This window comes from Geosmithia morbida (genome assembly GCF_012550715.1).
Source record: "Geosmithia morbida isolate 1262 chromosome Unknown scaffold_3, whole genome shotgun sequence".
NCBI lineage: Eukaryota > Fungi > Ascomycota > Sordariomycetes > Hypocreales > Bionectriaceae > Geosmithia > Geosmithia morbida.
In genome coordinates, this window is record NW_023336190.1 from 297,141 (window position 1) to 312,142 (window position 15,002).

The 15,002-nt window shown below is 57.2% G+C and overlaps 4 protein-coding genes across 4 annotated transcripts; 2 read left to right on the forward strand and 2 right to left on the reverse strand.

Moving 5' to 3' along the window:
* Positions 1-75: 75 nt before the first annotated feature.
* Positions 76-3,413, forward strand: GMORB2_5039 (protein transport; the record flags this gene model as incomplete). The annotated part of the gene is made up of 5 exons (XM_035467013.1): positions 76-1,026; positions 1,082-2,377; positions 2,443-2,671; positions 2,741-3,120; positions 3,204-3,413. The coding sequence occupies 5 exons, from the start codon at positions 76-78 to the stop codon at positions 3,411-3,413; spliced, it is 3,066 nt and encodes a 1,021-aa protein (XP_035323025.1).
* A 301-nt stretch (positions 3,414-3,714) lies between these two features.
* GMORB2_5040 (DNA replication ATP-dependent helicase Dna2) lies at positions 3,715-8,768 on the reverse strand (the record flags this gene model as incomplete). Its single annotated transcript, XM_035467014.1, has 4 exons — positions 3,715-6,531; positions 6,595-6,912; positions 7,185-7,206; positions 7,339-8,768. 4 exons carry the CDS (start codon positions 8,766-8,768, stop codon positions 3,715-3,717), a joined length of 4,587 nt encoding a protein of 1,528 aa, XP_035323026.1.
* A 525-nt stretch (positions 8,769-9,293) lies between these two features.
* Positions 9,294-10,424, forward strand: GMORB2_5041 (uncharacterized protein; the record flags this gene model as incomplete). The annotated part of the gene is made up of 2 exons (XM_035467015.1): positions 9,294-9,973; positions 10,088-10,424. The coding sequence occupies 2 exons, from the start codon at positions 9,294-9,296 to the stop codon at positions 10,422-10,424; spliced, it is 1,017 nt and encodes a 338-aa protein (XP_035323027.1).
* Positions 10,425-10,782: 358 nt separating this feature from the next.
* Positions 10,783-13,714, reverse strand: GMORB2_5042 (Protein of unknown function (DUF3210); the record flags this gene model as incomplete). The annotated part of the gene is made up of 2 exons (XM_035467016.1): positions 10,783-12,644; positions 12,721-13,714. 2 exons carry the CDS (start codon positions 13,712-13,714, stop codon positions 10,783-10,785), a joined length of 2,856 nt encoding a protein of 951 aa, XP_035323028.1.
* Positions 13,715-15,002: the final 1,288 nt, after the last annotated feature.

Here is a 15,002-nt window from a genome sequence, read left to right on the forward strand (position 1 = left end):
ACTATGAATCAGATTATTATGTCATCATCGAGGTGGTTATTGTACTGCTACTACTCTTAGCCCGACCCCGAGAGGATGGACTCCTCCAATGGATTCCGCAACCGCTTCTCCCACGGACTCAGCAGGTCCAATGCCGCAGATGTAGAAGAGAAGACTCTTTTTCCAGATCCCGCCAGGCAGAAACGCCCCGGCCTAGGTAGCCGGCAGGTGTCGTCAGCCAGCATCGGCCAGATTGAGCAGATTGTTTTGGACGCCAAGATCGATACCGAGACGTTTGGTGTATCCGAGACCAGAGATGGCTTCTTTGACGCACTGTTTCTCAAGTCATCATTCACGTACTCCCCGGAGTCCTTCCGGGAGCATGCAGAGGCTACGCTTCCCAGGGCTTTTGACAAGGGCGAGCCCTTATCTCCCCGGTACTTTGTCAAGAAGCAGTTCCACGAGCTCAACTCCCTGTTGACACGTGTAACGACGACGAGGTCCGGGGTTCGTCTGGCCAAGACGTTTATGGCCTTCTTTGCCGCCTACGTCCTGTGCCTCGTCCCTGCTGTGCACGACTGGCTCGGTCGGTACAGTTACATCATGCCAGTGTCGGTTATTTTCAACCACCCTTCTCGACCCGTCGGCTCGCAAATCGATGGAGCCATCTTCACCACCCTGGGGACCGCAGCTGGTATAGGATGGGGTGTCGTCGGACTTTTGCTGTCAACGTCGACTCTGGCTGCCCAGGCTGGCTTCGGTGGTATCCTGGCCATGTTCCTGGCCATCTTCATGGGCATCAACGCGTGGATCAGAGCGTGCTTTGTGAGATTCTACCAGGCTGTACTTTGTGCCGGTATGGCCATCATCTTTACTACCCTTACCGACACCAGCAGCCGCGATATTGAGTGGTCCAAGCTTCGCAGTTATGCCATATCATGGGTGCTCGGCCAGGCCATTGCGCTCATAATTAACTGTGTTGTGTTTCCCGATGCCGGGGCACGACCGCTTGCCGTTACCATTCTCAAATTCTTCGACGCTGCTCAGGTTCGTCCTATTCGGAGTGCCAAAAAATTCTTTCATGTGTATTAATATTCTCTAGGATGCCCTCACTATCCCCCGTGCACGAGATGTTAGACTGAGGAGGGTACTGGCAAGAGCATATGTCGACCTGTCCACAGCATATCGTGACATGCAAATGGACATTACTATTACTCGAGTCCGACCTAAAGATTTCGGCCAGCTCCGTAACCTGATGCAGGCCGTCATACGATCCCTGCTCACAATGGAAACCGAGACGACCATGTTTTCCGAAATGCCAGTTACAGTCATGGCCAACCACGCTGCTCCCTCTTCAGGGAGTGACAAGTCAAGCGTGAAATCCTGCCTCTCGACTGCGCCTGGCGAGGACGCGAGCCGCAAAGTCAAGGAGATCCTAGCGACCCCTACCAGTGAGGTACTCGAGTGCATGAGGGAAGGGCTGAGACGTGGCGAAGCAGCACTCATGGATCTTTCCGGCTACCGGAAGCACATGGGCCCTGCATCGGACGTCTCGTCCCATATAGGGTCGATTCAGGTCCGACTCTCGAGCGCCTTCTCCACGTACGATTCCGCCGAGACCACACTGCTAAGATCCGGCGATCTCTCCCACTCCTCGCTAGATGAGTCAGATGTCATTCCACTCTTCCTCTTTGCCAGACATGTCCGTGAGGCTGCCAATACTGTCAAGACGCTCCTCGACAAGGTTGAAGACATGCAGAAGGCACCCTACTGGCCTCGGATCTACCTCCCGTCGTACCCCTTGAGTAAGGCCGTGTATAGAACCAACCGCCAGGTCCGCCACGACAGAGGCGGCATCACGGCCGGTTCCTACCAAGTCACTTTTGCCGATATCGCCAAGCTCTTGGACAAGATTAAGTCGCGCGAACACCGACCCCACCGCACATCCATGTCGCCTCATGGCCATGATACCTGTGTAGACAGCAGCCACCCCACGATGGATTCCTCGACTGACGGAGGCACCCTGAACCGCTCTGGACACGGGCTCGGTTACAAGGTCTGGCTAGCTATCCACCGTCTGCAGGGCTACGAGAGCCGCTACGCCTTCAAGGTCTGCCTCATCACATCTCTGCTCTCTGTACCCTCTTTTCTCGCCCATGACGACTGGTGGGACCGGTACCAGGTCTGGTGGGCCGTAGCTGTAAGCTGGAGTATGATCCACCCCCAGGTCGGCGGCAATTTACAAGATCTCGTCACCAGGGCATTCGCCGCCATCCTCGGCGCCGTCTGGGCAGCCGCTGGGTACGCCGCAGGTCATGGAAACCGCTACGTCATGGGCGTCTTCGCGGCAATTTTCATGATCCCCATGCTCTACCGGTTCACGCAGAGTACTCATCCTGTAATGCCCCCTCTTTACCCCCTGCGCTCGTCCCCTCGGAAGCTAATATGACCATCCACCTTCAGAGATCCGGACAAGTAGCATGCCTGTCGTTCACCGTCATATCCATCAGCATCATCAACAACAAGGACAGCGGACCCGTCGCTCAGCAAGCCGTATTCCAGGGCCTGGCTTTTCTCGTGGGAACTATTGTCCCCGTAATTGTCAACTGGGTTCTGTGGCCGTTCATCGCCCGACATGAACTCCGATTTGCCCTTTCATCTATGATGTTCTTTATGAGCATCATTTACAGGAGTAGGCACCCCCCACCCTATGAAGAGAAAGAAATATCTTGCTGACAGAGGAAAAAAACCAAAAACATAGGCGTCGTCTCCAAGTACGTCTATTTTGAGGAAGGCATGGAGCCTACCCCTGATGACATAGAGCGGTCCGAGATGCTCGAGGGCCGTCTGAGGGAAGGCTTCGTCCGTATACGACAGCTTCTGGTCCTCACCCGTCACGAGCTCCGCCTCCGCGCCCCCTTTGACGTCCTCCCATACTCGGCCCTCGCCGAGGCCTGCGAGCGCTTCTTCGACTACCTCATTGCCGTGCGTCAGACGGCCCTGATCCACAGCCCCACCTCCCTCCGCGACAACACCGAGGCGTCCGAGTTCCTCCTAGGCTACCGGCGTGATGCCGTCGCTGCCGTCCTGGCAAATCTGTATATTCTTGCTGGCGCTCTACGATCTAGACGGCCTGTCCCTGTACGTTGTCCCTGCCCGCCCCCCCTCCCCCTCTTTTTGCCTGTTCATCGTTGAATCCGCTGAGGAATACTGACACTACCAAGATGTTCCTTCCCAGCGCAGCCGCAGCCCGCAAAAAGCTCATGCTGCGCAGACTGGCCTTCCAGTCCAACGAAAAAAGCCTGCCACACGAAAAACGCGCAAACTGGAGCGACATATACAGTTACTCGTACAGGGAGAGCTTTACGGGATGCGTGGCGCAGCTTGAGGAGCTGGAAAAGTATACCAAGCTGATTGTCGGCGAACAGGGGTAGGCACATATCTGACTTCTCATAGAAACACACGCTAACAAGATTTTTTACAGCTTCTACAACCAGATTGAAGACGATACCAAATGATGACATGCTCCATTTGTTTTGTTTCCATTGACACATAATGTTACACCAATATTGCGCCGAACCTCCGTTTATAATACCCAATCTATCCGTGGATACCCATATACCAACTATACAAGCAAAGGGATAAAATAAAGCAAGAAAAGAAGAGATGCTAGACAAAACACAAACATGCAGAAACAAAACCCCATGTCCCAAACACCATAAACTCGTTGAAACCCTAATATGCGCCATTAGTTATTTCATTGAGGATATCCCTCGTAATGAGCTTGTCCTTGAGTAGGACGCGCTCTCCCATTGTAGCCCTCCTGGGCTGCTGCTGACCAGGTGGTCTGTTCTCCTTGCCGGGAGAGGTGGCCGTCGCCAAATCTCCCCTTCTTACTGGAGACTTCTTAGGCGATGCACCCATCTTCTTGTTGGGCTTTCTGCTGCTACGCGGCGATGACGCAGTGGCCGTGATCTGCGTTCCCGGCTCCTCGAAGTAGTGGCTTTCTAGGGCGTCGGGGGGCAGGTTGTAGATCCAGTCGCGGTCCTCCATGAGGGAGATGAAGCGAGAGAGCATGGACTCGTGACCGCTGCCCTTGAGGGTGTCGAGGCTGCCGACGACGAGGAGCTTCGTCTTTGCACGGGTGAACGCGACGTTGATCCGACGCCAGTCGCGGAGCAGGTCGCCAATGTTGCAGGCGTCGTTGCTGCGCACCAGGCTCAGCACAATCACCTCCTTGTCGCGGCCCTGGAAGCGGTCCGTCGTGTGCATCTCGACGCCGCTGTGGACGCGGAGCCTCTCCTTGAGCAGGAACAGCTGCGCGCGGTAGTGTGTCATGACGCCAATCTCATTGTCCGGCACGCCCACCGTTAGCAGGCTCTCGACCAGCTGAGACACGACTCGCACCTCGGCCGGGTTGACGATGCGCTTGCCGTGCGCCTCCTCGCGCACTTGCGGCTGCAGCGTGTCCGTGTTGACGAAGCGCACGCGGGCCTCGCTGTCCAACAGGTCGCGCAGCCAGCACCTTGAGGGCGTAGGGCCAGCGCAGATGGAGTATATCTCTGGCCCGAGGCTCGCTAAAGTCGCCACGTCATGGTGTCGCAGCCTGAGCGCTTCCATCCTCGGCACGTGCAGCTTGTGACGTCGTAGAGCTTCGGTACCGCAGCGCAGCTTTCCGTCGTAAATGAGCGTGTTGCTCAGCATCATTATATCCTCGCACATGCGGTACTGGTGTTCCAGGTTGATGACTGACTCCGGATGCGAGTCCGACAGAAGCTTGAAGAGGGAAATATCCAGTCCGCCCTCTCGAGCCTCTTCGTTCCTTACCACAGGCGGTAGCTGGTTGTGGTCTCCGACCAGAACAAATGTGTTCGCCTTGAGGATCGGGCCAACGCAGATGGGCAGTGTGATCTGCGAGGCCTCGTCGACAATGCAGTAATCAAATGACCGCTCTTGGAAGATGCGGTGGTTGATGCCCAGACATGTTGTTGCGACGATGGGTGTACCATGCCACGCCTGCTTGATTTCGTCAAACGTCGTTTTGGGAAGGCTGGCGAGGGTAGCGAAGTCCTGCACCTCAGGGTGGATCTTGGCCGGGGCACCCAGTCTCAGTATCGGGATGTTGTCCGACTTGAGCTTGAGGAGAATGTTGTCGACGGCCGTGTGCGTGTGCGATGTGAGCAGCACGCTCTTCCCCTGTTGAGTGAGCGCCCGGATGATGTGGGCAATCGTAGTCGTCTTGCCGGTGCCGGGCATGCCGAGAACTAGGGCGTAGTCACGCGCGCTCATGACCTTCTCAATGGCACCCTTCTGGTCCACATTGAGGTTTTCACCCTTGTCCGAAACCGTGTACTGCGTGGCGACGGGCTTGAACTGGGGAGGCGCGAGGTCGACAACGAGGTTGCGGACCTTGGTCATCTGCGGGACCTGGTCTGACATAATCTGCACAAGGTTGTTTCTGACCGTGGCCATGCTGTTGCTGAACTCATCCTGGTCAAGGCGGTATCGGATGGGCTCCCGCTTGATCTTGCCACGGGAAGCGTCCGAGGTTGAGCCCTCCGGGGCAACCTCCATAATGCTAGCAAACGTCTGGTTGTTCACCTCGTCGAAGCCAGGCTGACGGATTCGGGCATTGTGAAGGCGTCTGTCGACAGCCACGCTGATTCTCTGCCTGCGCACCGCCGTGACATAGCCAATGGCGAGCGCAAAGTGACCTTCCTCGTCAGACACGACAATTGGATCGCCCACCGTGAGCTCCGACTCAAGAAAGGAGAACCCCGAAGCGTGGTGGTGCTTGATAAAAGTGTAGTTGAAGCGGTTAATGCGCGGGTTCTCCGTGTCTTCGGATGCCGATCCCTCCTCGATGATGACGTCGGCAAAGCAACGAGACTTCTTCTCGCGCTCGGCGCTCGTCATTGTCCACAGCTCCCTCTTGGTCTTTTGGCTGTCCTTTTCCTCCTTGGTGAGCAAATTCTCCCATTTGACAAAAAATTCCTGGTGCTTAGGCGTCAGGTGTCCGACAATCTCTTCGAACTTTTCCTGCATGTCGCTCGTCTCACCGTCGCCGTCGTCCGCTAGACGGTGATATGTGAAGCACGATATCTTTGCATAGCATTTGCCGCACACGTGCTTGTTCCTGAACATCGCGGGAAGATGGACGCTTCGTTCTCGGATGTGGCATGCAAGCTCGTTGCGCTGCATAATCATGTGCCTCAACTCGTTGCGAATGGCGGGTACTCGCATCGTTCTCGAGGACTCCATATAGTAGAGGATTCCATAGGCGATGTTGATGTCGTATCGGTCTGAGAGGAGGAGCGTATAGAGCACCGTCTGGGCTATGTGGTTCGGGCTGGGGTGTTTCCCCGTCTTGACCTCGAATGGCACCGTCAATCTCCGCTTGTCATTGCCGTCCATTGCAGCAATCTCGATCGTGGCATCAATGTTTCCCTTTATACCATACGTGGGCGACCAAACGTGCTCTTCAACATCTAGGAGCTTGGTGACCGCAATGTTGCCCTTCTTGCCACCGCGGTCTTCGACAATGCCGTCCGGCTATACCAAGGTCTGTCAGTGAGGAAAGCTTATAAGATGACCGCGACCTGTGTTGGAACGTACTCTGGGTTCGGAAGCTACAAAGGCAGACGCCCAATGGCTGAGCTCGGCCATTTTAGACTCGAGATGTTCTCGAGCAAGGGCCATGCTGACCTTGATCATGTAGAGGTCTTCCACATGATTCTCGGTAATCTTCACAATCAGCTTTGAGAGAAAAGGACGATTCCATTTGTTGGCCAGCAAGGCCTCTTGGAAGATCTCGTGAAGGATAGTCCCGTAGATGAGCGGCGGCGTTGCGTCGCTTGAAGCCTTGACCCTCTCCTGCAGGACTGCACGTCGCATGCAGCTAAACGAGTCGGCAATGACGGTCGACGACACGAGCTGGTCCGGATGCAAGATCAGGAGGTTTTCAGCATCATCGACGATGCATTTCCCCTTGGGCGAGAACTGCCCAATGACATGGACATACGCTTCACGGTGGACAGGCGTGTCAAACCAGCCTCCTTGAAGATGGACCGTCTTTTGGGCGTCGCCATTTTCGGCTTGAATAGAGAGTATCTACAGCGCCGTTAGTAATTGCCACAGAGTTGAGAATGTCGAGGGTCGAAAAACTTGCCTTCTCGGGTCGGGTCACTTGATACTTGTCAACGTACTCCCCTTCCAGGACATTGGTCACTAAATAGCGCTGGATCGTCTTGGGCTTCCGTCCAGGCTGCCTTTCAACTTAGCAGAGGGCCGGGCTATACAGGGTCTCCGTTCCAACGTACAGCTTGGGATGCCGAAGCTTGGGTTTGCTTTAGCGCAGACTGCGTTGCGGCCAGTTCAACGGCATCGAAATCGATATCGTCGTCATCCAGGTCTCCAAACTCGTCGTCAAAGTCGTCTCCACCAGGGGCGCTAATCGCAGCCTGGATGGGCATCTTACGATTAGGTCCGGGGGCGGCCTTCCTGGGTGAGGGTTCCCGGGGAGATTTCTCTGTCTGGGCCTCTGCCACCAGTGCGTCTGCATCTGCAAACACATCGTCATCCAGTCCGTCAAAGGAGTCCCCGGCTGTCTTCCCCTTAGGGTTCTCTTCAGTTTTGGACTCCTTTCCCTGACTAGGCTCATTGATGTTTGCCTCGAGTTCCAAGAGGGTGTCGTCGTCAAAGTCGTCATCGCCGAAGTCGGAAAACTCATCTATCGGAACCTGGGGTTGAACAGATGGTGCTGTGCTCTCCCTCATCCTTTTTTTGTGGGACGGAGAGCCAGTGAGAAGCTCCGCGGGATCCGCTTGGGGGATGGGGTCTCGGGTTCCGGGCTCCTGGATGCTGCTGTTGACACTGTCGAGCAGGTGGGTGACGAGCGACGATTTTGAGGCGGCCTCCATCTCGCGCTGCGAGTCAATGGCTCCTGTAAACGACCTTGTTTTCTCAATCTTTCTCCTCTTGGGTCCGTGCAGTCCCTGGCTGACGGCTCGGCGTAGATAATTCTCGTGGTCCGCCGTCGTGGTCTCCTTTGACGGGCCCGGCGACGAGGATATGATTAGCTGCGCAAGGGCCGGGTTGTCGAGTCCCACGGGTGTGACTTGGCCCCCGGCCTTGCTCAACGAGTAGCGGTCCCATAGTTCGAGGGTCGGATCGGTGTGCGGTGACCTTAGGGCCTGGGCGAGCTTCTTAACGTTGACCGCGGGTGATTTGTTGGTGACGCCCCCGCCACCTACAGGCGACGAGATGGGCGAGGAGCTCCTTGCGCGCTTCCTTCCCTTTCGGGCCATGACGGGCGAGAAAGCGTTGGCATAGAGCTTGTCAGGTTTGGAGTCCCACATGATGCGCTCGTTTGGCGACACGTTTGTATCCTCCTCGACCGAGGTGGCTGGGGCCATGAAGTCCCTCCACGTCAGCCGATTTGCCGGGGTAGCAGTCACGGCGACTTCTTTGCCATTGCCCTTGGAGGGTTGGTCATCCGCAGATACTGCTCCGCCCTCAGCCTTCTTGTTCTCCTCCTCCTCGTTCTCGGCTTCTCGCTTCTGGTACTGGAACTTGCTGAGCTTGTTCTTGGTCACCTCCGACACTGGCACCAGCGGTCTCGGGTCTGGCTCATTCTTGGCAGGATGTGTTCTTGATCGTCGCCATGGTGACCTCTGTTGCATTTTACCGGAATTTTGTGAGCCATTTTTGAAGAAAACCCCGAAGGAGGGGAGGGGGTTGTTTACCTTTGATAAACCAATTCGTTCTGAATATGACTTTTGAAGTGGCATTGTTTATTTGGAAACATAGGTCGCGATGGCCTGAAAATAGAGGGAAAAAAGTGCTCTGACCTGGGAATAGGTAGAGGGGAATCAATTTCGAAGTCAAGGTAGTCGTTCCCGGTTCCCTTGTGGTAGTGCAATCATCACCATTCAACGCGTCTCGAGGATGAATCAGACGCGTCTTGTATTTTAGTGGGGCACCAACGTTATGCGCCACCTCTGCCTTCGCTAAGGTCATTAATGGAAGGACCCACCACGCGTCAGAGACGTACTTTCACGTGACCTCGGAGTCGATGTTATCGATAAAGCTCCGCTACTAGCGCCTCGGTGACCCGGAACCCACCCGCATGAGAGAGGCCGTTTGCGTCATTGCAAAGTTGCTTCCCCGGGAAGGAAACAATTGAGCTGGTTTGCTTTTCATTGCATTCCAAACCTAGCTTGAATACTACTGCTGCCAAGCCAAGATACCTATCAGATAAAGAACGCCTTCCAGATTTCGTGTAGCTCGAGCGCGTGTGGCCAAATCTCGCCCCAATGGACTCATCCAACAGCGGCGGCGGAGGGGGCGGGGACGGGCAGAAGAAGGACCTCGTCTACGCCGAGTCGATGCGCAAGCGCATGTCTGAGATGCAGCAGGAGCTGATGCGGGAGCGGCAGGCCCTCGAACGACTGGGAAAGCCGTACGAGGCCCAGGCGCGGGAGCAGGTGACGACGGCTCTCGGCGGGACGGGGGAGAGCGTGTGGATGCTCCTGGTGGGCGGGATGTCGAAGAAGGGCCTCATCGCGCAGGGGACGAGCCTGGTGGCGTCCCTGGCCGGAGTGAACCAGCGCCCGCTGGAGAGAACGCAGGTCGAAGCCGTGACGGAGCACTTGCAGTCCGGGGCGACTAGCACTGCCGCCATCGAGCTGGGCGTTGACGCGACCGTCCTGGCGGCCGCCATGGCCCGCTGGAACAACCCACCCCCGCAGGTCAAGGCCAACCGCTTCTCGCGCTACACCTGGCCCGTCATGCTGCTCATCGGCTACGCCATCCCCGCCAAGCTCTTCGTCGAGCCCATCATCCTCACCCTCAACGCCCGCTACCGCGCCTCCCGCTTCCGCGACGACCCCCGCATGGCCGGGCTCAACGTCGACATCCACAGCCAGCTGGCCAAGCTGACGCGCATCGGGTGGGATGCTACCAACGGCGGTCATCCCCAGACCAACGACGACCCGTGGGGGAGGAGCAACCCCCCTTCTAGTCCCACTGCTCCTCCACAGCAGCAGCAGCAGCAGCAGCAGCAGTCTTCCCCCGTCCAGCAGCAAGTCCCCGCCGACGCGTGGTCTAGCAGCACCGACATTGTCGACGAGATAGATGACGACGCATCACCCGTCGCCCCGTCGATGAGGCCCAGGAACGGTGTACGACAGGATCCTCGCAACGAATACGACGGCTCAGCCTGGGACCGTATTCGTCAGCAGACCATGTCTCAGGGCCGCTATCAGCAGCAGCAACAGCGCCTGCAGCAGCAGAAGCAGCAGAGCGATTCATGGGGGAACGACTCTCAGGCCAACAGCTACCCGTCGGACGAGACGATGAGCCAGGATCAGGCACAGAGGGATTTCGATCGCCTTCTGGATCAGGAACGTAAGGGTTCGGAGCAGCCCAACGACAAGTGGAGGTGATGGTGTCGCGAATACCTAGCAATCTAGCACTGCTTCGTCTTCCTTCTTCTTCGCCTCACTCTGAGATACTGGAATTGAAAAGCGTCCTTAATCCTGTCACACACTGTACTATATACACCACTCTTTTGTCAATTACAAGAAAGTCTGTACACAATACTATTACATGAAACCAAAGGAAATGGTCCAAAGAAAAATCTTACTGTTCTGTGTTGTATAAGAGATAACAGTCCAAGAAATGATACTTTCCAATTAATACTCACAGGGAAAAAAAAAGAGAGAGACAAAAAAGGTAATACAAAAAGCCTACTAGTATATATACTACTAGTAGTACATTATAAACGCTTCCATCCCATCAATTCTACGGCTTAACCGCATCGTCCACATCTACAGGCTCAACCACATCACCCTTCTTATCCACAGTGGCCTCAAGGACACTCTCACCTGCCGCGTTGGCCACAAGAGTCTCCTCTTCCCTCTTTGGGGCTGCTCGCTTCTCCTCTTCTTCTGAATCGTCTTCTTTATCTTCCTCTTCTTTTCGTTCATTTTCGCCCTCGTCCTCGTTCGTATGAGCCGGCTCTTCCGATCTGGATTCCGATTTGGTGTCTGCCAATGCCGTCGTTTCCTCCTTGGTAGGGTACTCCTCCTTTTCAGGTACAGGCGATCCTTCTTCCTTGACGCCGGGTTCTTCCTCCTCGGCGGGAGACTCCTTGACAGGGGATTGCTCCACCGGAGACGCCGGCTTGACAGGAGATATGGCAGGGACAGGCGCAGGGACAGGCTCCTTCTCTTCGACCACGTCCTCGCCGTCCACAGCCACGCTGCCAATCTCGGGATCGATGGACCAGAGACGCTGTGGGGTGGAAAGGGTGAGGACGACCGGAGCAGCAGCAGCAGCAGCAGCAGGAGGGGCGGGACCCTTAGCCGGGGCACGACGCTGGGGACCACGGGCACGGCCCTTCCTGGCGTCGGACAGGGGCTTCTTCTCCTGCGGGGGGGTCTCCTTGTCGGGCGACTCAGCCGACTTCTCCTCCTTCTTGGGGGCCGGGGGTCCACCCTGGAGACGCCTGTTGAGGTCGCTCATGAAGCCGGCCTGGAGGGCAGCGATCTTGCCTCCGACAGGGCGGCTGGGCAACGGGGGCTTCTCCTTTGCGGGGCGCACGGGGATCTGCGGCTTGGGGCGGTCAGCCACGGGGGGCTTGGGTTTGGGACGCGTGGGGATGGCGGGGGCGGCACGTTCCGAAGCTCCTTCGGACGACGGCGTCTTCTTGGCCGTCGGCCGCGACGGCACCTCGGGCTTCTTCTCTCCCTCGGGGGTCTGAACGATGGCCTGATGGAGCTGGCTCTCCGGCACGTCCTCCCAGAGGTCCCTGCTGGGGAAGCGAGGTCCGGCCGATGGACGCTGCGGCTCGACGTGCGACTGCTGGTCAGCCCATGTAGCTTTGGTAGGCTTCTCGGACAGGGGGAGGAAGGTCGGGGCGGGGCGGCTCTTGGCGTCCATCTCGGCCAGCTCCTCCTGGTGCTGGGCGAAGGCGTGGGCTGGCGTTATGGGACGCTGCTCGCCATTGTGTCCAGACGAGCGCCTCCTGGTCGTCTCGGGCAGGTCGGGAGTAGACACCGTGGCGGTGTGGTGCGTGCTGCTGGGGGCGTCCTCCCATATGTCCTTGCTGGGGAAGTGGTTGTGGTTCTTGTTCTCGTCGGCCGACTCGGCGCGCTGCTGCTCCTTGTTGGAGTCCTCGGTGAACAGGGGCTCGTACTCGTCGACGTCCTCCATCGGGGTGTAGCGGATCTCGGGCTGGAGGTTGATCTGCACGCTCGCCGGGCGGCTAACTGGTCGGCTGGATGCGTCCTCCGAGTCGTAGGCGCTGCCGCGGCGCTCCAATCCCGTCTGGACGGCCGGGTGGCGCAGGTGAGCGTCGGGGTCCTTCTCGACCTCGTCAGGCGCCAGAATGGGAGCCTCGTACTCGCCCTCGCCTTCATTTCCGGCAACGTGCTCGCTTCCGTACGAGCGGTATTCGGAGTGCTCGGGGTCATCGACATGGATTACGTCCTCGCCAGGTTCCACAATAGACGGGGTCGGGGTCCGATCGGCGGGTTCTCCCTTGTCAAGCGATGAAGGTCCGTTCTGAGGTGTAGTCACCGGGTGAGTCTTGCGAGCGTACTCCTCACTTGCCTGGAAGGCAGCCTCGTCGGTCGGGGTACCGTGGAGCTCGGGGGTGGTGCCTGATGATGTACATTAGCAAGATGCCACATTGACAAGATGCCAGCAAGGGGAGATTCCTGCTCTCGCGGGACTCACCGTAGCCAGCACCGCGGCTCTTGGTATCTCTGACGAGCTTGTTGAGGTCGCTGCTGCTCATGGCGTAGTCGTTTTGGCGGTCGTGGAGGGGCACGTGCTCATCCTTGAGAAGTTCGGGGTGCTTCTCGTAGTAGGCCTTCTCGAGCCTATCCTGGGGGGCGACGCCGTGGCCGTGGAGACCGTAGCTTCCCGGGGGCACGCTGTGGGAGCTGTGCTTGCGCGCGTGGTGCTTCTCGCGGCCCTCGGGGCTCGGAGATGGGGCCTGGACATCGCCGAGGTGCGGGTTCATGGGTACGCGCTGGCCGATGGTGGGGATGCCGTGGTCCTCGTCGGTGGACTGCTGGCCATTGTCGCTGACGGCGGAAAAGCTGGTGCTGGGCCTCGTCTTCTCGATACTGTCGCCGGATGAGGCGGCGTGCTCCGAAGACTGGGCGGTGTGGCCGATGCCAAAGGCGGCGGCGCTGTTGGTGTCGGTGCGTGTGACGCTGGCGAGCCTCTGCTTTGCGCTGGTGGCGGGTAGGGACGGCTTGGGGGCGTGGAGCTTGAGGTCCTGGGCGATGGTGCGCGTCTGCTCGGGCGACTCGGCGGAGCCCTGGACCTCGTCATCGTCCCCGTCTTCGCCCCGCTTGTCCTTGTCTCCGTTGCCGTCGTTGACGCTGCTGGCGCTGCCCTCGGGCCGTTCGGCGTCGAGGGCGCCATACTCCATGCCCTCCTCGCCGACAGAGGGCATGGGCACGCTGGTGGAACGGACGATGGGGTCTCCATTGTCGCCACGGGGCAAGCCCGGGCTGAGGGCGGGGGGCTTAGAGATGCCCTTGGCGATGATGCCCTCGTTCAGGGGCGAGGGGGCGAAGCGATCGGCATTGGGGGAGATGGAGCGTTCGGCGACCCTCTTGGCGGGTCTCGGGGGGATCTTGGGGGCGTTCTCCTTGACAGAGGATCTCGAGGGGCGCGGCGGCACAGCCGGAGTCGATTGTGACGTAGCGGCCGTCATGGCTGTTTGTAGGTATGAGGCGACAGGAGAAGTTTGATAGGGAGAGAGGGAGAGAGAGGGAGGGAGAGAGAGGGAGGGAGAGAGAGAGAGAGAGAGGTGGAGGGGAGCAATAAAATAACGACAAGGTCACCCAAGTCGCTGCGGAGAAACCATAGGAAATTGAAGAGGAGAAGTAATAGAAATGAGGCGATTGGAGGGGGAGAACGAGACAAAAGGGGACAAGAGGAACTGACCCTCGAGATAGTTTAAACTTTGGGCGGTGTAACTGCTCGGTTGACAAGAGACGAGTACATGTAATAGTACTAGATAGTACTAGTAATAACTAGTAGTAGAGAGTAGAGAGTAGAGAGAGGCCAAAGAGAGCGGCCAGCCACAAGTGGTCTTCTCTGTATCGACCAGTTTCAACAGGACCAGTTTCAGCCCTGACAGGGGGTGAGTGGACAGCAACTCTCCCTTCTCCGCTATCTCGTTTACCTCTGCAGGAATGATGAGAAGCCGCAACGCTAGTCGCATCCCTCTCCTTTTCTTTTTCCTTGCCACCCTGTTACCATTTGGAGGTGGGAGTAATATGGCATGTGATGTGGTGGGAACGGGAGGGGGAGGAGGGGAAGAGAGGGTAGTGGTGGGTCAAACGACACGATCTACTTACACCACGTAGCCAAAACGCACAGACAACAGCAAAGAAGAATCGATTGATTGACCTGGGAGCAATCAATTGGCAGATGAAAGACGAAAGGGGGGAAGAGGGGACGGCTCCGTTCTTGTCGAGACTTTTTAGAACATGGGAGGAAGCGTGATTAGATGCTAATGGCGAATACGAACAAGGAGATGCACAACACACAGAGACACACATACACAACAGAGCGGACGACGACGACGACGACGACAACGACGATGATGATGATGCGAAGACCGGCGCGGGGTGTTTTCCTCACTAGAACGACCGGGGGTAACGTCGAGGGGAGAAGAGCGTCAATTGAGGCGTGATAGATGGTTTTTATGGTTTATATACTTTGTAATGCTCGTAGCCGTACTCTCAACAACGTAACCGATACCTCTGCGCTACCTGTGACGGATTCTCGTCGTCACCGCTGCAACGGGGTAGATACAATGATATACGCACTGTATTTACGTGGGGCTTACGGAGTACAGTGGCCTATATGGCAGGCCACGGAATAAACGATAGGCTCTGATGGCCGCTGGAAATCATGAGTATGAGTGGTTATATACACACTGTACGCCAGAGCTGTCAGTGGGGGAAGGAGCGGTGGGGGAAAGGAGGGGGGGA